This window comes from Hippoglossus stenolepis, chromosome 3 (assembly GCF_022539355.2).
Source record: "Hippoglossus stenolepis isolate QCI-W04-F060 chromosome 3, HSTE1.2, whole genome shotgun sequence".
Classification (NCBI taxonomy): domain Eukaryota; kingdom Metazoa; phylum Chordata; class Actinopteri; order Pleuronectiformes; family Pleuronectidae; genus Hippoglossus; species Hippoglossus stenolepis.
In genome coordinates, this window is record NC_061485.1 from 10,704,526 (window position 1) to 10,730,192 (window position 25,667).

At 42.2% G+C, this 25,667-nt stretch overlaps 1 protein-coding gene across 3 annotated transcripts in view; it reads left to right on the forward strand.

Moving 5' to 3' along the window:
• Positions 1-25,667, forward strand: part of kif5ab (kinesin family member 5A, b) — a 63,397-nt gene that overhangs the window by 20,175 nt on the left and 17,555 nt on the right. For all 3 annotated transcript variants that reach the window (XM_035153159.2, XM_035153158.2, XM_035153157.2), the window contains exons 3-18: positions 1,315-1,388; positions 1,732-1,836; positions 2,242-2,290; positions 3,501-3,556; positions 4,391-4,478; positions 4,708-4,832; positions 6,390-6,494; positions 8,248-8,396; positions 10,990-11,138; positions 15,499-15,701; positions 16,577-16,645; positions 18,108-18,314; positions 21,979-22,125; positions 23,027-23,215; positions 23,515-23,632; positions 25,393-25,457. In XM_035153159.2, coding sequence (XP_035009050.2) covers positions 1,315-1,388; positions 1,732-1,836; positions 2,242-2,290; positions 3,501-3,556; positions 4,391-4,478; positions 4,708-4,832; positions 6,390-6,494; positions 8,248-8,396; positions 10,990-11,138; positions 15,499-15,701; positions 16,577-16,645; positions 18,108-18,314; positions 21,979-22,125; positions 23,027-23,215; positions 23,515-23,632; positions 25,393-25,457 — 1,898 coding nt within the window. The remainder of the gene's footprint in view (positions 1-1,314; positions 1,389-1,731; positions 1,837-2,241; positions 2,291-3,500; positions 3,557-4,390; positions 4,479-4,707; positions 4,833-6,389; positions 6,495-8,247; positions 8,397-10,989; positions 11,139-15,498; positions 15,702-16,576; positions 16,646-18,107; positions 18,315-21,978; positions 22,126-23,026; positions 23,216-23,514; positions 23,633-25,392; positions 25,458-25,667) is intronic.

Below are 25,667 nucleotides of genomic sequence, written 5' to 3' on the forward strand. Positions count from 1 at the left end.
CCTGTCTCTCCCCCCTCTGTCTCCTCTTTGTTTCCCTTTGTGGTGGTCTCCGCTGTCTAACCATATCATCTCCCGCTGCCTTTATTTCCATTCAGAGACACACGCTCTTTATTCACTGCTCTTTTATGTGTCGTGCTCAGTTTCGGTCTCACTAGGACTAGCGTGGCGCCAGAGGAAGACGTGTTCGGGGCTGGGAGAGTAAAAGCAACACCAGGGGTGAGGGAGAGGGGGAGAGGGGAACGAGGGGGAGAGGGGAACGAGGGGGAGAGGGGAACGAGGGGAAGAAGGCGACATGGTCTCACCTGAAAGCTTTTGTGATTTGTGAGTGGTCAGTTTACCTGCGGCAGCCGGGTCCTTTCAGGGTGATATGTTTTTCTTTATCCATGTTTGACTTTTGCCACTTTTGGTTTTATTAGGCTGTGGCAGTAATATATGACATTCAGCAGGGTGCTGCTTTTTTTTAACCTCCGCTGGTGAGTTGGAGTTGTTTTCACTTCATAGCAGAGAATAACGGAGGGAATCATATATTTATGCTTGGTTTGGTCCTTCACTCAGTGCTGCCTGGTGACTCTTAACGCTGCAGGTAGGTGTTGTTTATTGTGTGCAGCCACAGAGGTCGTTCGGCTTCTAACTAAGCTTAAATACCATGTGCTGCTCGCCTCACACGCTCTGTATGAAGCAGTTTGATCTGTCCTTGGAGCAAAGGTCAAAGATATTTGTCTTTGTCTGGGAACATGTCCGCCTCCCTGTTAGTTTCACGATTACAGTGACCAAAATTATCATGGTCATCAGTATTATCGGTGTTTGGTTGAAATGGGCAAAATGTTCAAAAACCATAATACTACATAGTAATAAAACAATACTTGATACACAGACTGAGGTCATTTTAAATAATATATTAATTATCAATGAAAATAGATGGAAAATAGAATCTACATATTACAACAAGTATGTTCATGTAAGAACAATACAATAAATCTGATGCCTAGTGACATAACAAATATAAAATAATAACACAAAACAAAGGTAACGTTGAGGGCAGATGTCGACGTCAAATGTTTGTGAGTCAGGACAAAATTCGACATTTGTTAAAAGCATGAATTTGTTGACAGTGGGTGCTGTTACTGTGACAACCACATCCCTGTAATTAAAGATAAATAAGGTACAACTAACCATCATGAATTTTACCACCGTACACTGTGAAACCGGTTCCATCACTACCTGTCTTATTTTTCTGTGTTAGATTTTCTTTTAATATTCACATCGTGTCCTTTTTTTTATCTAACATCCCTCTTTTCTTCCTCCCTATTTCAGATGTCCTGGGTGGATACAATGGGACCATCTTTGCCTACGGGCAAACCTCCTCGGGAAAGACGCACACAATGGAGGTACAGTATCTCTTAAGGGATTCAAACGGAAGACCTATCACTGTGCCATATGCCACATGCACATTAACACACACATACTTCTTCTTTATTTGAAATACCATACACCCCCCTCCTCTGCTCTCCCTGACATCTCTCTCCATCACTGTCATCCCTCTGTATCTCACTTCCCCAGTTCTTCTGTGGGAACTAACCTCCTTTACCACTCTCTGTGGGAAACGTCCCAGTTCCTTTTCAAGTCAAAAGCTCTCCTGTCTTTTACCATAATCTTCCCTTAATTCATCCCAGGGTCTGCATTTATCTCACTCCGCTCACTTGTTCTCATCTCATCTCTGTCTCTTTGCAGGGAAACCTTCACAATCCCCAGGGAATGGGAATCATTCCCCGGATCGCTCAGGACATTTTTGAACATATATTTGCTATGGATGAGAACCTTGAATTCCATATAAAGGTTTGTGGGAAATTTCAATCTGCTGTGTGTGCTCATGTGTGCATCTATGCAGCTGTCACCCGCACAGGGACGTTCAGTTCCATACAGTGACACATTCAGTGGGAATTCGGCTGGAACCTCTGATGTAATCCTCACATGGATTGGCTGAGTGGAGCATCAATAAATCATGATATATAAACCACGATAATCCAGCAATATTTGTTGTTCCTTTTGTCCCTTTTACACCACAGTTTTATAATAGAGGATAATACCTTGCCTGGCCTGTGGGCGACAGATTACTGCTATTTGTACAATGAGCATTCATCTTATTCTCCTCATTTATCTGTATCAGCTTCTCTTTCTGTCTCCTGCTTTTATTCAAAAAATCCACTGCCCCATGATTTTCTTTTTTCTTTTGCGCTGCAGGTATCCTACTTTGAGATCTACTTGGATAAAATCCGGGACCTGCTGGATGGTGTGTCTATGCAATGAGAAAATGTGATGCAACATGTAACATAATTCATACTGTACACATGCAGCCATCTTGCAGCACATAGTCATACATCTAAGTACATAAGGATACGTTGTATAAGCAGTCATCAATGTGTAATATCCACAGAATCCTGTTTTACGCCACCGGAGAGGAAGATTGCAAAGATAACTCTGGGCTGAAAAAAAGTGCTTAAATCACATCTGCATCTTTTTAATATAAAACTCTCGGTATTTTATAGAATTAAGCTAGAATTTAACATAATTTAAAATAGAAAAAATGTATTATTATCTATGACAAAGTTATGGTTCATAATAATACTTTATTATTAATAGATTCCTCCTCACTTCTAAAACCACAACATATGTCCTTGTAATGGTGGTCAGTTATAAAACAGTGTAAAAGGTCGAGAAGATATGATTGATGAGGTTAAATGGAAAAATAGAGCAACCGTGTTCATTTCCTTTATAGCTTTACTTATCTGCTTCAAACAATAAAGCACAGCAACATAACAGTTCCGTCGTGTCACTGGATATAACCGGTGCATGATGATGGAGAGGCCTGGAGGGAGAACTGTAGGCAGCATCCCTGTGATAACATCTTTAATGGAAGCAGGGACAGTGGTGAAAGCCCACATCTGTATGCAGAGGAGGGCTCAGCGGCTGAGCAACATTTTAGCCATGTACAAGAAAAACAGAGTCTCCAACAAGGGGGATGAATCGATGGCGCTCAGCGAACACCCTGTGGAGGTATTTGGAAAGAGAAGAAATGACAGGATGGTGCTAAAAACACGCAAACACCGACACGCAACTGCGCACACGGCCTCAGAGGACAAAACAGGACTACAAACAGGAGGAATTGAATTACCGTCGACAAGATAGGACTCGGAAATGTGAAATGACCAATGCTGGAATTTGGGCCAAAGAGTGGCTTTGTCAAAAAAAATAGTTTTTTGTTCGTTGACATAAGCAGAGGCATATGCTCGAACCTCTGTGACTTTGGCATTCAGAGCTGGAGACTGAATTATATTTTCACACCACATTAGACACATCTGAGTCACGAACACGCAGGGAACAGTCAGGTCTGATTACACTTATTGTAGCATGAACACACACACACACACACACACACACACACACAAACAATGCTCTGGGTAAAACAGTGACCTATCTTCTTGTTTTCTCTCACAACCCAGTGACAAAAACCAACCTTTCAGTGCACGAGGACAAATACAGAGTTCCTTATGTGAAGGTGAGTCATGTGACGCTCGTACATATATGACGTAAATGTTGTTTGTGTCATGGGCGTATGTTGAAAGAACAGATGAGGTTTAGAAAAAAATATTTCATTATTACGCAGGACTCACGCGCTCATGCGTTGCAGAATTGCATTGTGGTTCTGTTGCGTCACATTGCTTGAGCGGCGGTATTCATGTGGCAACAGAGGCATCAATCCAAACAAATCTTGTTTAAACAAACGCTAAAGCACTAGCTAATCAAGTTGGTTAATGCAAAAGAGGCAACTGGGGAACCTAGTCCGGTCGCAGACTTTATTTCCTGTGTACTTTAGCTTTGTATTGAAAGCTAGCATGCCATGCTAGCTTTCAATACAAAGCTGCAACCTTTTGACAGAGCTGGTCTGGCTGTTCTCTTGTTTTCAATCTTCAAGCTAAACTCTCTATGAGCTTTTAAAAAAAATATAAACATTGTTTAGAGTAGATTCTAATCAAGCCGCTAACGTAACACCACTAGAAGGGTGTTCGGAAAGTGCATACATCCACCAAGGCTAACACTCTATCTACTCTGAATTTAGTTGTTGCTTGGGTCATGGCCCCACCCTTCCTCAAAATGTAATTGAAATCTGTTTGGTAGATTTTGAGTTTTCCTGCAGATGGACCAACAAACAGACACTGCGATGAAAATATAAGCAAAAAATAGCAAACCTTTGTGATTGTGTAGACATAAATATGCGTCTGCCCGTCTATGTGCGACACTATATACAGTATTTGTTTTGTGTATGTACTGTATGTGTAGATGATATTTAACTGCACAAATGAATGTGTGCATGTGTGTCCTTTTCACTCAGGGCTGCACCGAGCGCTTTGTCACCAGTCCTGAGGAAGTGATGGATGTGATAGATGAAGGAAAGGCCAGCCGTCACGTTGCTGTCACCAGTGAGTCACTCAGTTGATCTTCTTGATGTTCAGACACCGACAGACATTTCACATCAGACTTTATTTTAGTTCAAGTAAAAAAAAAAAAAAAGATAAGGTGACGAATTCATGATGAGGTGCAAAGTGAACATCTTAACAACTGTCTATGATGAAAAATAATTAATTTAATGACATTTTAGATAAGGAGTCTGAATTGAAGTCCCTCCTCTCCTCTCTATCTGCTCTGTAGACATGAACGAGCACAGTTCCCGCAGTCATAGCATCTTCCTGATAAACATCAAACAGGAAAACGTGGAGACGGAGCAGAAGCTGAGTGGGAAGCTGTACCTGGTCGACCTGGCTGGTAGTGAGAAGGTAGGATCAATGTGGATTTCTCGAGTAACATAAAAAATGGGACGTTGCACTGCTATTCACCCAAAAGATTCACCGTCAGCATGATTTTGTAAGAAAGGAACCAGACGCCCTTTCACAGAAATGGTGTTTTAAGAAGCAGACAATGTAAAAGTGCTGAATTTGACCCTTCAATGCACTCACTCCATGGCACTTATGATTTTTTTTTTTATAATAGAGACTTATAATTAATTGTGAGGGCTTGTCTTGGCTCAGTCTATCACTGATGCAATATCAGGGTCAGTGTTTGCTCACTTTGTGGAATCCAATTAGTTCCACTTATCGGAACAAAAGAAAGTCATTTTCCGTGAACACTTAACACTCGCAACTTTTTGTTTTCAGTTCATATAAGGTTTTAAGGAGGTTCCAGCCGAGACAGAGGTCACACTGAGGGGAGGAGCCTCAAACAACGAATTGCTCGCCTGTTTCATGGCCTTTCATGTGAAATCTGAGTCAGCTCGCCTCTCCAACCTCACCTATAAAGCAATTTGTATCTAGGACACAGGTCGTACTCTGGAGAGCAGACAGGAAACACATTAGAGACATGGCTGAACATGGGCCTCGGCTCCTGCTGTTGATGATATGGATGCAAAAAAGAGAATACAGCACGTGCTTAGAAGTTGTAGATGCTACCGGCGTCTGGATAGATGCTGACGTCTGCGGTTCGTTGCCAAAAAGTGCCGATGCTGCATCTGTAAGTCGTTTTAGTCTTCCCCCATGGGGGGGTGAAGGAGGAAATGCTCTGCTCCAGAAACTTCTCCGACTTTGATACGAGATATTGTGACTGAACAGGAAGCGGGTGCATGCATCCACGAAAAGGCTTTGATAAGATGACTTGCTCTCCTCCATAATTAAGCTCCTCGTTATCTCGCTGTAAATAATTGCATCCCATGACGATTTTCCCAAGTTAAATATCAAGCAGGAACAATGTCACAAGTCTGTTTGTAACAATTTATAATACAATACAACACAGCGCTGTAATATCCAAAATCATTTTCTTGCAAGTTTCCTAAAAAGAGCAATGGGGATTACAGGGGAAATAGAGACAGTAAATAAAATCCATTAATATTGAGCGGTATATCTGTTATTATTTGTGTGTAGACCAAGTTTCTGCATGTTCCACTGACCTGCTGTGCGCTGATACAAAGGTTAAGCTGGCAAGTAATTGGAATTGATTCATTGTGTGTCTACCAACACAACACTCTCCCCATAATTAGAACCAAATTACGTTGTCATTTCCAGGGACCTTGGTTTGAATTTACTGTAACAAATCAGTTCACTTCTAGAACAAAAATTATAAGACACTACAGGAACTGTCAAATAAAGCATTACAGGAAAACAAACACAGGTTTAGTGCTGACATTTTAATGATGGCGGTGTACTTTACAACCTAATTCCTTTTGTGTGTGTGTGTGTGTGTGTGTGTGTGTGTGTGTGTGTGTGTGTGTGTGTGTGTGTGTGTGTGTGTGTGTGTGTGTGTGTGTGTGTGTGTGTGTGTGTGTGTGTGTGTATCTGTGTCAGGTCAGTAAGACAGGGGCGGAGGGATCGGTGCTGGATGAGGCCAAGAACATCAACAAGTCTCTGTCGGCTCTGGGGAACGTCATCTCAGCCTTGGCCGAGGGAACGGTACGATGGAGTCTTCATCTTCAGTCAGGGATCTACGTGCCCTCAAGCTTTTCCCTCTTATTAGTTTGTTTTTTTAATAGATAATTAATGCTTGCCTTCAAAAGAATGCACTTTTCTCTACCAGGGGATTTGTTTAATGCCTAATGATACAAAAAGTAACGAGCAAATCACGGAGAACCGTGAGTCATCTCACTGTCTCCGGAATCACGTCCATAACACTAAACCTAACCCATACTATGTAGGGGATATACATATATATATATATATATATATATATATATGTATATATGATGCTTATTCAGTTTTTCTTTCCTCTAGTGTTTTATAGATTTTTCTCAGTATATAACAGTTTTGCAGTTATAAAGCCTGCAGTGTGCAGTAAAGGCAGCTCCTGTCTCGGGCAAACAACACTGCTCTTGAGTAGTCCGGCCCATACTTATAGGATTATATGAGGATGCCACATGTCATCACAATGCACGACTCGCGGCTAGTCTGACACGCCCCCTAAAACAGCCAGGTAAAACAGATGCCAACACTTCCTACTCTCACTGAAAGCTGCTGACCAATCCCAATGAACTGGAGTCTTTCAGAGACAGGAGCTAAACCCAAGTGTTTCAGATGGAGGTTAAAAAATAGAGGAGCTGCAGAATTGGACAGTATGAGGACAGTGATGTGTGTACTGAATATTAGAGCATGTAAATCTTTAAAAAGTGTAAAGTAATAACCCAAAAGAATGTGATTATGAGCAGGATACCCCATCCATCTATTATCTATGCCGCTTATCCTTTTAGGTGGGGGGGTGCACCCTAGGTCACTGGGGGTATCACAGGGCGAATCAACATACAGAGACAACCATTCCCACTCACGTTCACACCTACTTTTAATTTAGAGTGGCCAATTAACCAATTTGCATGTCGTTGGACTGAGGCTGGAAGCTCGAGTACATGAAGCAACCCCCCCGAAGACATGTCTCCTTCCAATACTTGATTTAGATGGGATTTGTTTTGCTTCCTTGCAGAGAGTGAGATGAAGCAGAATATACCAGTCCCATGTCATTACAGACCCCAGCAGTCGGCCTGCTTAGTTTAGCACATGGAGCGGAAAGAGGATGACACAGCTTCCTTGGCTCTGTCCAAAGATAAAGTCTTTTGTCACACAACGTGATCAGAGGTTTTCTCAAGTCCGCTCGTATTGACTTTCTTGTCTTGTAAGTGTGTTTGATGAATGCTGCAGCAACACATGAGCTAATTTTCTGTCCCCCTCATGCAAAGTGCCCAATGCTGCCAACGCTGGTATCTCTAAATTTCACCAAATTCAACCAGCCAATTCCCCAACTCAACCCATTCTAGACCTTCCAAGCTCCATCATCATAATTAAACCCCTCACTATAACTCTGGAGGCTGAGGGAAGTCTGTGTAAACTTAATGAAAAGGCTCACAGACTTTTAATGCCCTTACAAATCCTTCATAAATCTACTGCTTGTTATTCTCTTTCATTCAGCAAGGACACGTTCTTTTTGAAGGCGCTTTAAAGGTTAAAAAGGTAATTCTGCAGAATTACCTTACGATGCAGCAGATGGAGAGAAACCTTTGTTCTCTGCTGATGCTCACAACACATTTCTTTGGTGTTGAAAATAAAAGGGATGTGCCTGTTGCGGAAATTCAGAACGTGTTACACAGCTTTTAAATCCGACAGCCTTTTTTAACTGCATTTCTCACCATCTTTCCTCTTTGTTTTCTTTATCTCTCTGAAGAAATCCCACGTGCCGTACCGTGACAGCAAAATGACTCGCATCCTGCAGGACTCGCTGGGCGGAAACTGTCGCACCACCATGTTCATCTGTTGCTCTCCCTCCAGCTACAACGATGCAGAGACCAAATCCACCTTGATGTTTGGCCAACGGTAATATGCTTCCATGCTAAGTAGCTATGGGCTGGCGCACTGTTCAGCACAACACACACAGTCAAGTCTCGCTCAGCTGCAGCTGTTACCATGTTTTTCTGCTAAAATGAGCTCAACTCCGATATGCTCGTCACGTACTGCTGCCTCCAACTGTTAGGATTCAGGTTTTAGGCTGAACTCTATGCGCATGAAGCAGGAAGCGGAGATGAGGAGGAGTTTCTGTAATGAACTGGCAGGCAGGTAGTCAGGCTGGAGGTCCAGAAGTGAGGCGAGTATCTTTGAGTTCAAACTGAGACGTGCAGGCAGGGAACCAAACTTAAGTCCAAACAGAGAGCAGGACATGGCGAGGCAGGCAGGCGGAGTGCGGTGAATGTCGCCGAGGTGAACAGGATGACACTTGGTGCAAACAAAAACAGGCATTAGCACACGAGGTGGTCAAAAAGCAGAGAACAAGAAGTCTAGCTACGATGGTCTGGCACAGTTGTTCCAGTTTGAGACAGTGGTTACATACAGCCCGGAGGGGAGTCGCGGATTGCTGAACAGCTGTGTAGGTGGCAACTGAACGCCGCGTCCCGCCGGCCAGGGTAAGAGTGGGGACAGACAACACATAGAAGGAATGCAGGGGGAAAGATACACAAGGAAAACTGTTGAGGTCTGGTAAAATATACTGGATCCAAACTACAGACATTGGACAGGCAGGTTGAGCGACAGAGAAAATCTCATCAAACAGGCAAGGTTATAATCTCTGCTGGCAGGTGGGCTGGTTGGCACAGGCAAACTCAAGGGCTCAACTTTTTAAACAGAAAATTAGTATGTACAGGAAACAAGGTACAACAAGATAAGGAATAAACAGAACCAAGCCAAAATGAACAAGCGACATTGAGAGTCTTATGGTTGGGATAATTGGGCAGAGATAAAACACCTCAGGGCCCCGCAGACAATCACAAAAGCGGGAAACCAGACAAAGACTTAATGAAGTCAAAGTTCAAATGACCAAAATACAAGTTCATTGTCCACAAATTCATAAAGCAGCAGCCCTATACCCAACCTTAATGCTGGGCTCACACATATGCATTGTGTTACCGCTTGAAAGTGGACGTCACAATGAAAACAGGACACAACATAGCCAGCTGTCGTGCCAACGTGCCACAGTAATCGGTACATTGCTAAAGAGAACTAAATGGGAAATAGAATACACAAGCGGATGAAAACACACCAGGTTCACGTGCTGCCTCTGCCTCCTCTTTTACATTAACGTGATTCGATTGGCTAGTGCGAACGCTTGAGTGTTTGTTTAAACCCCATTAATGTTACCGCTTGAAAAGTTGAGCCCTGCAAGGCAACGCGACACAACAGAACCGCAGCGCATGATGTCACCCTATTCAGAGTAAATGAGCAACGTTTGGTTTGAAGATTATGTGACACCAACTTTGCTTTTGACAAACCACACACGATTCAAGAGTCTGGGTCTTTGCTGCAGTTTGATTTCTCATCATGCTGTGACTCTTTAAAGAGCATCCTCTCCGGTGAGCTGCACCTATAGAAGCAGAGCATTTGGTTTACCTGCCAGCTTCCCACTCCTCTTCGCTCGCTGTCAACACAGAGAAAGTCACAGATGGAAAGATCTTCCCCCTACCAATGAATTCCCTGAATTTAGACTGACATGATAGTGTCGGCTGAAATAAATAATGTATGAGCGAGCAAAGGGAGTGACAGAATCCACAGCAGATATTTGAGTTTTACCGAACAGAAAATTCGGTCTCTTATCTCCCTCCGTCAGCCACAGTATCTGCCCAAGCCACGGCTAATCCCTTTGTTTTTCTAAATCAATATGACGTCAATAGGGCTCTGATATGATAATAAACACTTTACTCAGAAAGTTCAGCGCTATCAACAAACCAAGTGGTAAAAAGTCTTCAAATATAGATCTTTGAGGGGACAACAAACCTTGTAAAGCAGGTAACTCACATTTATAGGCTTCATTTGATAGTTTCAGTCAATGTAAGTAATAGAGAATCAATGGTTTGGTTCAGTATTTGATGCATTTTTGGTAAATTCAGATGTGATGGAACAACTTCAGATGAGGCTGCTTGTTGCACTGATGTCAAAACAGAAGATGAATATGTAAATAAAACAAGACAGTCTTTTCTCACTGAAGCGTGAAATTCTGCGATAGCCACTGATGAGAAATTCTCTTCCGGAGCCGAGTGCCCCGGCTCCAGCGGTGTTTCAACTCCGTGATGCCACTTATGAGGGTGATAATTGAAAAATATAGTCACGTTTTCTCTCATAAGCGGAGTGACTGCTATATTTATATACATATGAATACATTTTGAATTCCGAACGCCTCCCTCTCCCCTCATGCACCATGACACACAGTAGGTAGAAACCCAATTTGCATACCAATTAATGAGATGCGAGCCCATTTTCATTGAGCAGTGAAGGCTGAAACACCGTTGTTGACAGTTTCTCCGCTCGCCGCTGTTCTTTTACACATTTTTTTCCCTCTCTGTTTCTTTTCCTCTCGCCCTCCTTTACCCTCACACTGTTCCCCCCCCCCTCCGTCTGATTCTCATTGCTCCCCCCCAATTAGAGCCAAGACCATCAGAAACACTGTATCCGTGAACCTGGAGCTCACAGCAGAGCAGTGGAAGAAGAAATACGAAAAGGAGAAGGAGAAGAACAGATCAATGAAGGAGACTATTCAAAGGCTCGAGGCTGAGCTGAACTGCAGGAGGGACGGTAATAATCGCTCTGGTTTCATGTCGGCACCTCACAAAAACACTCTGCAGGGGGAGAAGCGTGAAAATTGCCGGCCAGGCAATTGACATTTTCAATACTTTTTGTTTTTAATGTCAGAATAATAACAAGTGTGGGGGGTCGGTCAGGGAACTAGAGGATGAATCACCATGAAATGTTGTACTTTTCTAAAGCCACCATGATTTTCACATGTGTGCTTCAGAGGCTCTGTTCAGACCTGCTATTAACATCCGTCCTGAGAGATTCGATCACATGTGGACAGTTCATCTGTTCACAGCCGACTTTAGAATGAGTCTGGAATGCGTCCTCTGCGACCACTTGTGATCTGAATTCACTTCCTCGCTCTATATGCAAATGGCCAAATGATGTTGTTTTGTCTGAGTTTACAGCTGGGTCCTTTGTCAATGTGTTTGTTTGTGTGTCAGTGTGTGTGTGTGTGTGAGAAGGAGAGATAGAGAGTGGAGCCATGAGGGGCAGAGAGAATTGATGTGAGTCGCATTTCAGTACAATAAGATTTAAATAATTTGGAAAGAAATAGAAAATCAACATGTGGCGGTTAGTGTTAATATTGTGAATGTTAGATGCTGAGAAGTGTAAAAATAAGCTGATTTTGTTTCATTGTGAAACTGTAGCAGGTCAGAGGACGTCAGCTGAGTTTAAATCAACAGATCTCGAATGCATCTAAGTTCCTGTTCAGACCTGGGGTAACATCTGTCCTGAGAGATCCAATCACCAGTGGTTAGTTCATCCGTCCACACCTGACATTAGAATGTGTCCTGAATGTGTCTCCTGTGACCAGTGGGATCGAATCTCACTTCCCTGCTCTATATGCAAATAATAACAAACGTTATTTGTGTTCGCAAAGACCAAATGGTGTGAGTCTGAGAGACGTGTGTTGTCAATGTGTGTGTTTTTGTGTCAGCATGAGTGAAGTGAGCAAATGTGAGACAGAGTCAGGAGGGGCTGAAGGAATCTGTTACTGCTTGGACGAAAGTACCAATCATTATGTATTGATCAGTGTTGATATTGTGGCTACGAACAAATCAATGTATGGGCACTGAAAGGCGTAGACATATGTTTGATTCACTGTGAAGCTGTAGCAGATCAGAGGACGTAAAAGAAAAGCGAAAAGAACGTGACCACATACGTGTCAGACCACCTCCAAATCTCAGGATACAGCGACATCCAGACCTCAACTTAGCACTGTCCTCGTGTGATCAGATCACTCAGGGCAGATGATAAAACCAGGTGTCAACACTTAGTGAAATGTCTCACCAACGATGGAATTGATTGTCATAAAGCTGGATCCCCTCAGGATGAATCCTGATGACATAGACCATCCACTGACTTTTTCATTTAGCACCTCATTACTTCAAGATTTTAATTTGCCCAATTGCTCGTGTTCCAGTGCAGTGTTTACAACAACGAGGCACCAGGAGAGGGACAGATTCAGGATTCTGAATCAGCTGCATTAGATTTGGTGACCGAGCTGCCACTGAAAAAAGTAAAGAGGAAATGTGTGTGATGGAAAACCCTGGAAAGGGAGTGCAGGGCCGTACAGCCTGTACACAGTCCCCTACAGAAATATCACTTCACTGCATGTCCCTGTCCCGGTCTCTCTTCACGCATCGCAGAGTACTCCCGAACAGGACTGGAAGTTTCCCCATCCTGCAGACATTACCTTTCACTCCACGGAAGTGCAGATTTAACCTCATTTGATACCGTCTGAATACATGCCGGTGGACATTTTGGGAGGAGAGAAGCCAGACAGACTTTCTGGACTTGAGCCCAAAACATTTAAAAATCCTTCCAGCCTGTTTCTGCTCCGTATTATTCAGGCTTTTACACTTTGTATAACTAGATTCTCCTCACATTGTGCTAGAGGGAGTAAACGCTGGAAGCTTTATGTTTTATGAATTCTTATGTATTAGTAATCCTCAAAAAGACGGGGGCTAATCGCGGCGACCGAAAAGCCATAACTTACACCTGTCCTCGTCCGTGTCATCGCACACAGCCCAGCGTGTCAGCGCACACTCGAGAAAACAAGCACATTAAGGACAACACACACGTCTCCCCCTCATAATTACTCACACACATGCCCACACATCCATCCGCTCCTGCCGGACTCTAGGTCGATTCAAATGTCAGCGCTCTCAGCGGTAGTGATCGGTTGACATTCAAGCTGTGTAATGAATCCTGTCCTGTGTTTTTTTTTCCTCGATGATCATTCCCTCAGTGCTTAACCTGAATTTTAAAAATGCCGTAACAGATCTTTATTGGGCACCTATCAGTGGAAATGATTCCTTTTATTGCCTCATCCCACTCGGTTACTCTGATTCTCTTTCACGCGTGCTAAGTCGCCCCTTCGACTTTCTTCCCCTCTGTCTCTCTTATAGTTTAGTACTTTTAATTTCCTAATAGATCATTTTGACAACAGCTCTTGCCCCCATTCCCCCATCCTTGTATTGTTGCCCACCTCAGGCCAGAAACTCCCTGAGACAGGATTTGACCTCCATCTTGCACCACATTACCCGACTCTTTAATCAAGGAGGGCGCAAAGACAGGAGCAGCTGCCTCACATAGTAAATTCCATCCCATCTCCATTCTCCTCAGTCTATACCAGCCATCGCCCATATCATGCAATGCAGGTTTTTTGTTACATTCAACCTGGCAGCTGACTTTACTGATTAGCTCACCTTCCACCAGTCAGGACGACCTAATCTGTGAAAGGTGTCAGATAGTTGTATTGTCTTAACTATGGATCACTTTGACCTTTTCTTAAAAGGGCAAATGGCTCAATTTCCAAATTGATCCTCCTCTGTCCAGTTACAGTACGTGAAGTCAGTTAAACCAGTGCTGTGAAACTGTGGAGTCACACAAACGGATGTAGATGGTTTCTGAGATGATTCAGTAATAACACAAAGAACTAGAATGGCACCAGAGCTCATACCTGCTCCAACAGGAGAAACCACATTTAAATTCAATAGATACCGATTTTTATTTTTGATCAGCATCAAATTGGGCCGACTCATAAATATAAGTCCCCTAAACATGTCAGAATTGGTTTTCATCAAGATTCATTAATTATTCGACAGGTCTATCACGCAATGTTAAAGAAATTGAAAAGATTAGCACATCCCTCCACCAGGTATTGTGGTAATCCGTCCTGTAGTTTTTTACATAATCTTGCTTACAAACTAACACACAGTAAGGGGTTAAAACATAACCTCCCGGTGGAGGTGAAAATAGATACAGAGAAGTGGCAACATTTAATATACTGGAGATGTGCATATTGACAGGCACTTGGAGCTCCGGCTCGACCTCTTCAGGCGGCATCAAGAGGTATATGCTGATTTTTCTTGAGAACTGTGAAGAGCAGACAGTGATGCGATAAAATACTTTCATGCCATAAAGTTGTAAACACTTCACGTTATAGTATAATAATAGGCATGAGACGTGTCAGTAAATCAGTAGTGTCAGCATGTCTCCATGAATGATGGTGTGAAATGCTGAATGGTAAAAAGGAGAAACAAAACTAAATGCAGGGAGTGTGGAGCAGCGAGGAGCAGAGTTCCCCCCCCCTTTCCTGGTCAGCATGGCAAAGGGCCTGTGCTCTTATATACGACTGGGCATCTGCAACACAAAACCCACAGACAAAGACCAACCAAGCAGCGAAAAGAGATAAATCACACAAAAAAAAACATTTTCTGTGAGAAAACACATCCCCTGAAAAAACACAATATTTTAGAAGTAGTTCTTTTATGCGGATATATAATCAGCACAGTATAACTATAACTATAACTATTTCAGTACCTTATTACTATACCTACACATAATGTAAATAGTTTATTTGGGATGTCATTATATGTGAAGATCAAATACTGTAAGAATCCAACTCACTGATATGTGTCCGTGTTATGACATAGTGTATTCTTCACATCCCTTCTTGCTTTTCCCTGTTCCCTGAGTCACAACAACACAATCCTCCTGAGAAAGAACATCAAGCTTGAAATGCATTTCAATCCAGAGAAGCTGCCAATCCAAGCTTTTTTTGTTCTCCTGCGTTTCCTTTCTTTTCTCCATTCACCTTCACCCCTTCTTTTTCTGTCTTTCTGCTGGAATCTTTGCCAGCGCCACACACAACAAAACTGACAATCTGATAAAACATATGGTGGTTGTGGGTTGTTGGATCTGAGTACATGGAAAATGATGCTAATTTATGGCACTGAAACATCTCAGCTCTGAGATTCCAATGCATGTTGAAGATTATCCCACTAATCCATTTTTATTCATTAATCCAAAAAGAAGGATTTACTAGATTTGTTTTTGTCTGTGTTTTAAGGTGAGAACGTGTCGGGGCAGTTGAGTGAAGGATCTGAGGATGTTCCCCTCGTGCCTCCAGAACCCGAGGAGCCGCTTCTTGACATCTGCAGCCCGTGCACCCCTTGCTCCATCGCGTCCTCCATTGTGGTTCACATTTCTGAGGAGGAGCGGCAGAAGTATGAGGAGGAGATCCGCAGGCTGTACAAACAGCTGGACGATAAGGTAATGAATGGCTGTCGCATGAGGACAATTTGTGAGCATGAATGTAGAGCTGATTACACACCGTGGTTGGACCTTTTGATAACGGTATGCACCCATGAATACAAAGAGCCTATAAAACATGTATTATTCATGTTAATGAATTCAGCTTGAGACACCTAGTGACTAATGTAGATACTCTTAGGAATTGGTTTTGTGGGGAAGTAGTAATGTTCGACATAAAAAGCTCAAGTTTTCATTTATTTAACACATCATATCCTCAATGCACGTGTACGCTGAGCACAGAGCTGTCGTTTTGTTGCTTTGATCACCAGATATTACATTAACTATGCAACTGTTGTGTCAGTGTGTCTGTACTTTCTCTTTCCTTTACGATGCATAATTTTTTGTGCATAAAATAGCCATGTGTTTAGTAACACAGGTGTGTGGATGCACATACTGTCCAGGGAGATCCATGGAGACGCATATATTAACTTATTCCCCTTCACTTATGCAGAATAGTGACAATAGTAAAACTGATGTGGGATATTACATGATGCATGTAAGTGTATTTCGACACAGGACATCATCTACTTTCTATAAAATCCAGCGTTTATGGTTTAGCTTAGCATTAGTTTATCCACTGTCATATGCATGATCAGTTTAACACAGACTTCTCATACTGCTTTTTGAACAATCATTGACACACACTTACTTTTCATTATTTCATCTCTGGTTAGATTTGATTAATGTTTTTCTTGAATATCCATGAAGTTGAAATATTGTTTTGATTGTAAAAAGTGTACAAAATGACAGTGTACTAAGTATCTCTACTCTACCAGTATGCCTAATACTGTAAATGAACTGTGCATATTTCATGTGCCTCTTTACCACTAAAGGATGATGAGATCAACCACCAGAGCCAGATGGTGGAGAAGCTGAAGGAACAGATGCTCAACCAGGAGGAGGTAAAAGACCTTGGTTTTACTTCCTTTCATCAGTTTAGTTAAACGACCCTGTGTAGGCTGCACGTCTGCAAATGTGGCAAAGTCACGCTTCAAGTCAGTCGCTAGAGATTTCATGTCAAAAGTGAGAAAAAAAAATGTTTTTCAGGTGCCAGCAAGCACTTTAATAACATTAGTGTATTTGGGTGTTAATCATCTGCATAAAAATGGAACGTAGCATTTGATAAATTATTGATATATATGGAGAACATCAGCGGTCCTAGTATTGAACCCTGGTGCACACCTTTGGACACAGCAGATACAATATGTTGTGACAGGGTATGATTTTTGTTCATGCAAAGACTTAATGTTGCAGAAAAATGTTTTCACCCCTTTACCACGTACGTTTCTTGTGACACTGGCAGAGTAATCAGACTCAAATGCAGAGAACACTCAGGACGCCAGGGTTTGGGATAAACTCACAGTCACGATGATCAAACTCGAGTTGTCAGTCCCGAGAAGGCAGCGACAAAAACCAGATCAAACACAGGGAAACAAACCTAAAAGGCACTGCACATGAGGGTAACAAGACAAACTGGCAGGAAATGAAGGGGTTTCTTGGCAGTGAGGGCTGAGACAGGACTCTAATCAAGTGATAGGTAATGGAGATGGTAATGGTTCCGTGAGCCAGGAAGTACAAAGACAGGAAATGTTAATGACCCCAAAAAGCAGGCAGTGGAAAATTGCAGAAACTTATCAGGATGTTACATTTCTATAGTAAACAGGCTTTTCTGTCTGTTTATGTAACTTGAAAACAAGCAATTAGAAGACTTCCACTATAAATTATTTACAAACAGTATTAACACCTGTGTTCACAACAGTGGCTGAACAAGTTGTTTAAATAACCCAAACAGGCTTTGTCGCATCGCGCATTGCCAAGTAAAAGTATTCACATTTGCAAAATGGGTTCATTCATATTCCAAAATGGTCCTGCGGGGCGTTGAGCTGACATGATTGTAACTTTCCAACCTTAGTTTGTGTGCAGCAACACAAATCTACATCCATTTGGCCAAACAGAATCTGTATCTGTTTGCTGCAGTGCAAACATGCTGGCACCCTGGGTAGAGCAACATCTCCACTTAATGGCATCCTTTCAGTGGAATGACCCACAGTGGGCCGCGGCAGTGCGGGTAGAGGCAAACACTGTGGTGGCAAAATAATGCTAGCTCATACGGTGCCAAGTAATATTCCATGATGAGTATTTCAAAATACTTTTAAACTGATAAATTACACTATTGCTTATCTCTTATTACCGAGAGTACAACATAAATCTCAGTTATGTTCTATTGAAACCCAGCAGCTGTGAATTGTGAATAATGAAGACGCTGCTTTTGTATAAAATATTCCTGTAAATTTCATGCATTTTAGAACCCACTATCTTTTACTCACCGTTTATATTTAACAGTTGCATTTCTATGCCCCACAGCTCTTAGCCTCGTCCAGGGGCGACAGTGAGAAGGTGCAGTCTGAACTCGACAGGCTGCGGACGGAGAACGATTCTGCCAAGGCGGAGGTGAAGGAGGTCCTGCAGGCCCTGGAGGAGCTGGCTGTCAACTACGACCAGAAGAGCCTGGAGGCCGCAGAGAAGAGCATCCAGAACAAGCTGCTGGCTGAAGAGTTTGAAAAGAAAATGGTGGGTCATGCATCCAGGGGGCTCGTAGTTAATATGTTATACCACAATGTTATATGTGTGAATATGTGTGTAGAGAAAAATTCAAAAAGAAAGGATCCTTCAAGCTTAATCAAAAATTGGTTGATAGAGGGATGAATAAATGTGCTGTCATATAAGAAATAAAAGGGAACTTTCAGGAATAAAAACATTGTCCTAATGTCAAATTAAGCCCCTATCTTTCAAGAGTATGTAGATGTAGGGCTTCAAAATCCAATTAGGGAGATAGTGTGTGAAAGTGGAGAGCTGTGAGATAGAAGAAATAATTATAATTGTTCTGCCCGTGCAGCCTTGAACAGACACATAAATATTGGGGAAAAATAGAGTCGGAAAGCTTTGAAGAAAGTAGTCTATTGGTTGACTCAGTGGATATAAGAAAAGTGAAGGTCTTTTGTTTCATGATCGATCCAGTAATCAATAACTTGACAAAAAGCCACAAGTTGTCTGATTTACACCAAATTACAGCACTTGTGTTGCTGTAGCTTGGACCTGAATTCACAGTGGCACCCATGACAAACTGTGTATTAACAGATTCATCTGACTTGAGGCCTGGTGTTTTTTTATTATAAGCAAATACTAGAAGACGCTGACAGCAGCAGTCACAGAAGCACATGGTTGATTCTTCTCGATTGAGGTCAGTATTCGAAGTAATCTCAAAATTCCTCGCTGTGATTTTTGACTGAATAGCTTGTTTGCTTGAGGGAAGTCGTCGGCGCTGTCAAAGATTAAATTTGAGTTAATTAAATCCGGCAAAGTTTATCATCAAAGCGCGGGAAATTCTGTTATTAATGAATATTCAGCTTTTATGAAAGCAGGCCTTGCAGTGACTTTGCTCTGTTTCATTTACAGTCGCACACGTTCTTGTCAGTTTTTAAGGCTTTGACAAATCTTAAAAACTGCCTTTGTCTGCTGCCATAAGACGTATTCATTTTACTTTTGAGATTTTTAGATCTCTTTGTTTATTTCTCTGAGCTCTTCTCACTGTTTTGATATGAGCAGGGTTCAGTTGGAAATAGGGATGTCACATATTTTGATGTAACAATCAGGATTTTTGCAACAACTCAACAGTTCTTTAGTCACAGTCTATGAAACCACTCATATACAGTGTACATAAATATTTAATATTACAGAGGGTTTTCAAAATCTCATGATAACCTGCCAGCCCCCTACAGTTAAAATATATAAATGGATAATTTGACTATTTAGTAGATAATCACTCTCCACGTTTTAGAACTACGGTTCCCATAATGGTTTGGGGATTACAGTTAATTTCTCAGCTACTTGTTTGGTGCATTTAAATCAATGGAAAGTTATTGAAAGGGAGGAGAAATAGATTGACCCAAATCTTTGGCGGAGGTGAAAATTCAAATAGAGATAGATCTAAAAGAGACACCTCTGGCAAAGCTGGTCAATCCTCTAATAAAGTTATTGTCCCCGGCCCAGTGGACTGAGTCGACCATTATTCAACTTCTTAAAACCTCTTCAATATTTCATGCACCGTTTTACCATCCGCCACCGTGTCCTCTCCTCCCTCTCTGTCTTTCACTGTCTAGATATTGATGAAAGGAGTCGACAGTGTAACTACACTGAGTGCACCCATCAGTTCAGCAAAACGCAGCGGAAACCTCTGCTTCTCCTCAATCACGACAATCATATTTCACTTGGCAGGTCTCGTCTTCTCGCTCGTTGCGCTCTGACCTCTCACCTGACACCTGCATCTTCCCACCTGGCAGTCTGACAGGATGTGACAGGGAACGAGAAACTAGGGAGCAAAAAATATAAAAAATCCCAGTCTCTCTGGGGACGTTTCCCCGCTTCCTACCCTCTGATTCTAATTCCACACGCTTTGTCTTGGCGGTGAGATGCAGAGATTGGATCACATGATGAACGGCGTTACATTGAGACAGTGGAAATTCCTCTCTTCTTTTGCAGAGAGGGCCACGCCACTGTTCACTGTCATTCATCTGCTCCTTTGAGCACGTCCCTTCATCCATCTGTCTGCTTAAGCCCCTTTCTATCATTAGGATTACCACCATTCATCATTTGAACCAACCTGCGCGGAATCACGTCATAAATCTCCCTTCAACCAAACCGAACATGTTTCGTGTACCTTTCATCTCCTTTTTACTTATTCATAAAAGAATTGATTTCAGTTAAATAATGTAAAAACGTTTATGCTGTTAATGTTGTGACGTGACAAGTGACCTGGAAAATGATCACATGGCTTGAAGGTAATGAAGGAGAAGAAGATGGAGAGGTGGATTAAGAGGTAAACGTGACTGCGTTTAAACAGGTGTTTAATGGGGCTTTCAATGGACTTGGTGATTCATGAGCACTAATCTAAAATCTGCCACTAAATAGTACCTTAATACTCCGATAAGAGATGATCCATTTAGTTTAGTAAGTTTTTAATGTGGGTTGTCAACAAGAGTAAAAACACTCAAACTTGAGATTTCACATTTGAAATCAGTACATTTTTACTTTGTCTACCCATAATCACAGGAAACCACTGATCCAAGACCAGGGTTCCATCTATCAATGAATACACCAAGGTCAATTATCAATAATGTCTGAATTTAAAAAAAGCTATTTACTCAAGGTTGGTTTTGAAGGCTTCAACAAAAATACTGTTAAATTAAAAGATAAAATGGAGGATTTAGTATTTCTCCACTCAGATTATAACCTGGCACTGTGGACAAGCCATCTAGAGTGTAAGTACATGTTAATAATGTTCATAAAATCTTTAAATAATTGGACCTACTGTACATATTATTAACTAGAATTGCACTCAGTAGAGCGCTTACCTCCACCAAGGCCCAACAGTCCCCTTATATTTAAAGAAGCCTTGTTGCTAAGGCCACATTATGTTTCTCAGCTACACATCGGCCCCATTTGTTACCTTAAAGTGGCTGAAAAAAACCCTTCCCCCCCTTATGAAACCTCATTTATATTCACTATTCTCATTTGAATCCTCAGGACATTGCACACACTCAACGATACCAACCCCCTAAATAGGTGTAATTTTTTTCATCAAGATTCACACATCACCTTTTAAAGAAATCCACGAAAAATGGTGAAAAATGAAAATGGAAATGTTGCAAAAAGTAGAAAAATGAATGGCAAGTTTGCAGTCGAAGAATTTGTTTCTAGAGTACAAATCCCTGCACTGCCATTCTTTCAGCTACATTTCATTAGACCTGTAGCACATCGATCGATCCAAATTGTTTCATTGTGCTCGAGCCATTGAGGCAACAGCGTTGTGTAGAAGCTACCTCCTCTACAAAATGGAGAAGGAAAAAGGAAGCTCCATCTTTCACTGTCCCAGATCCTTTCATCCGGCGTCGAAGCCATCAACCTCTGTCTCAGAAGTTTATTGATTTGTAATTTAGCAGCCATTACATCGCGCTGCTTGGATTCCTTGGATGAGTATGGAGGTTAAACTGTGTCCCAGCTGCGTGTGCTCTCAGGTTAAAGGGCTCTCAGTCTCCATCCTCCCCCACACAATATTCTCCCACTTCATCATTCCCCTGTGTTTTCCTGTCTCCTCCGGGTTTTCTCCCTCTCACTAATCTGTTTTCTCGCACAACCTCTTACGTTCATTCCCTTTCTCACTGCTCTCATCCCATAGGGTCACCTGATGGCCTTGGAGGCGGAGCTGTCCCGCATCCAAGAAGTGAGCAGCCACCAGAGGAAACGCATCGCTGAGATTCTCAACGGGCTCATGAAGGACCTGAGTGACTTCAGCACCATCGTCGGAAACAAGGACATCAAGCTGGTGAGTGGAGCAGAGGCTGCAGGTTTCCAGACAGTATCACTAACCAAAGAGTTTGCCGAGGAACAAACAGAGTCCAATCAGGGAACACTGAAATATAACGCTTCATGTTTCTGTCAAAAAATGAGGAAGTACTTTGTTGCATTTTAAGCCTCTTTTCTTAAACCTTTAAATCCCTGTCTTTCCCTAGTATCGAAGCAAGAAAAAAACTGTTAAATATTTAGGCCAAATGGATTCAATTTTCACAGAAAATGCCTCATGGCGAGAGTTATAACTCAGGTAAAAAATCAGATCTCAAACCAGAATCAGTGCAACTTGATATTTACCCTGAAAGAAGGGATAAATATGTAAGTTTAATATCATATTGAAGATTTGCTGCTTTGGACTTCTGATCTTGCTTGTTCTCTTCTATGCATTCTCCAAAATTTAAAAATCATTAGGTAAAGAATAGTTTTGTAGCCCACAGCTATAATAACACATGTACATAATTGAATATATGACAGGGAAACGGTTTCCAAGTATAAATAGCAATATATTCCGAGCTAAGACATGTGACCAAAAGAGGGACTGAAGACCAAGCAGAAAGTTTTAAATTTCACACTGTACATCAAAGCCATGTTTATATTCATTATATTTAATGTGCTTGTTCCAAAGCCTCACTAAAACTATGAAGTTTTAAATATGACACATGAAGTTGGTTTATAAGCATATCACTATCATCTATAATGATTGATAGATTCTGATGTGTGGGTTCATTTAAAAGCATCTGCTAAATGATGATGTTAAGCTAATGCAAAGTGCCTGGGAGAGTGCTTGTGAAATGCGTCCCTGCCTCTTCAACCTCCCAGCTGACTTTAAATCTTAACCAAACACGTCTCCTCCTCTTTGACCCATTCATCCCCAGCCCATGGAGATCACCGGCGCGATCGAGGAGGAGTTCACCGTGGCTCGCCTCTACATCAGCAAGATAAAGTCCGAGGTGAAGTCCATGGTGAAGCGCTGCCGCCACCTGGAGAACCTTCAGATGGAGTGTCACCGCAAGATGGAGGAGACAGGACGAGAGCTGTCCTCGTGTCACCTCCTCATTTCACAGGTGATGGACTGGTGAAAATCAAAACTGGAGAAACTGGAATTTTGGCTTCAGGAGCTTCTTACTCAGATTTACTGTGTGTTTTGCATTCTGTACATTAATGTGGTTGCTTGAGGCCTTCATGGTGTTAATTTTACTCTCTCTTGTAAATGAAGTTCCCTCATGAATAGGGATCATAAATCCTTGGTGTAAACGATATATCGACGAATGAAAAGCACCTTATCCTTGGTGTAAAGTTGGCTAGAGAACCGTTGCTCATTAGTATCCTTTCTGAATCTGTAACAATGTTATTTGACTTTCAGCATGGGGCAAAGATCCGCTCTCTAACGGAGTACATGCAGAACGTGGAGCTGAAGAAGAGGCAGCTGGAGGACAGCTACGACTCTCTGAGCGAGGAGTTGGCCAAAGTCCAAGCTCAAGGTGAAGTAGACCCACGTGTTACTGTGGAAGAGTTGTACTAGCAGGTCGTAGCTCCCTCACAATATGGATCCATTCAATTATCGAAATCCTCAGAGGAACACAGACATCAACCTCTTGGTGGTGGTAAAGGAAAAGTCCTTTATCATCAGGGAACCATGAATGTCTGTATGAATTTTGCCTCATACCCATCGAGCTGATTTTGAGATATCGCATAGGAAACATTACATTTTCAACCTGCTGGTGGAATTTCGGGATAAAGTCAGAAGCATCAGCATTCGTACACTTGGCATCATGAATATATTTAATATTTCATGAAATTCCGTCTAAAAGTTGTTGAGATATTTCAGTCTGTACCCAAGTGCTGGAACATTGGACCAGGCACAGAGCATTACTGTGACTGAAAAGACAAAACACCAACTTATGTACAAGGTTTTGGGTGAAATCCTGCCAATCATGTAGTTCAAAGATCAATACTGCACACATGGAATAAGTATTGCATTTGTAGGTAAAGTGTTTGCCTCAGGTTGAGATATTTTATCTATGAAAATACCAAACTTAGAGAAATTTGAGAAGACTCTAATGTGAAAGAGGAAAATATCTAAATGGTGAGAAAAGCCAAACGGCAGATTTATGACTGAAAAATCAGGCGAAATACCGAGCTTCAGGAACAAGTCTGATGGACAATAAAACTGTCAGCTAAATATAAATTCAAGGAGATTAGACTTTTAAACCAGCAAAGTCTTCCAACTGATAATGTGACAATTTGCCGACAGGTTTTAAATCATAAATGATGCTCTGCTAAACACTGCGGGACTTTTCTTACCCACTGCACAGTGAAGGACGCTACAAACACTAATCTGCATTGTAAATTTAGCTGAATTGCTCACTTGAGACGCCAAAGTCACATTTAATGTTAATGTCCTGACACGGTCAAACAAAATCAGGTCTAAACAAAATGAAATCTAAACAGACAACAAATCTGTCTTAACTCCAGGAAGCTGAGGGGAAGGAACCGCTTCCCGGCTTAGAGCGGTTTTATTGGCATTAATGGGGAGTTTCAGCCGGTGCCAGAAGCCTTTTCTATTCTGTCAAGAGGGAGGAAAAAATGGGTAAATAGTAATGAACAGTTTAGGCTCCAGAACATTTAACAGCACCAGCAATAATGGTTCATTTGAAATTAGTGCAGGGTTCAGCTGACTGCAGACAGTCCCCCAGGGCACTGACACAATTCAGGCCAAAGGCAAATCGGGCTAAAGGCGATGCAAGTCATTCTTCCCCGAGGGGAGCCACAGAGCTGCAATAAATAACCCGTGGATTTCAGGGCAGGTAAATCAATTCCATCCCCACTCCAAACCCGAGCCAGGCACTCCTCCAGTCGTTACAGAAGTAGATAAATACAATGTGCTGCAGGTCATGTTAGGCACGCAGCCTGGTGCAGGGCGCCGCGCTCGTAATTTCATCAGCAGACAAACAGGAACAGCAGTGAGCAAACAACAGATCAGATCAGCGTGATGCAGTATCTGTCATCTGTGATAATAGATAATATCACATCCAAGGCATGACAAGGACCACGCTGACCTCGCCGTGAACACCAAGCGTGCCACTGCCGTGCCGTCAATGTCAGGTCGCTGTCACCTCTTCCATCTACATCAGTGTGCCCCTCGCTTTTATCTTCCCATCTTTTTCCTCCCCCTTCTTCCTTCTTCTCTCTCTTACCATCGATCTCTCATTGTCTCCCCTCTCCTAAATGTGTGTTTCAGAGAGCGTGTCACAGATGACCAGTGGCCAGAATCCAACGTCTGTCCTGGACTGCAGTGATATAAAGGTAGTCATGACTACAGTGAGAGCAACCTGGTGTAGTAACCTTTTATCGCACCTCAGCACTCAGCTGACTGCGGACGTGCACGTGTGGATGTGCATCTATTATGGCATTTAAGTGTCAGTATGCTGCATCCGTGCCACTGCTGCATGGGTGCATCAGCGCAAGTGTGTCTGCATGTAAATTACTGAAGGGCTGTAAAGGAACAATTTGACA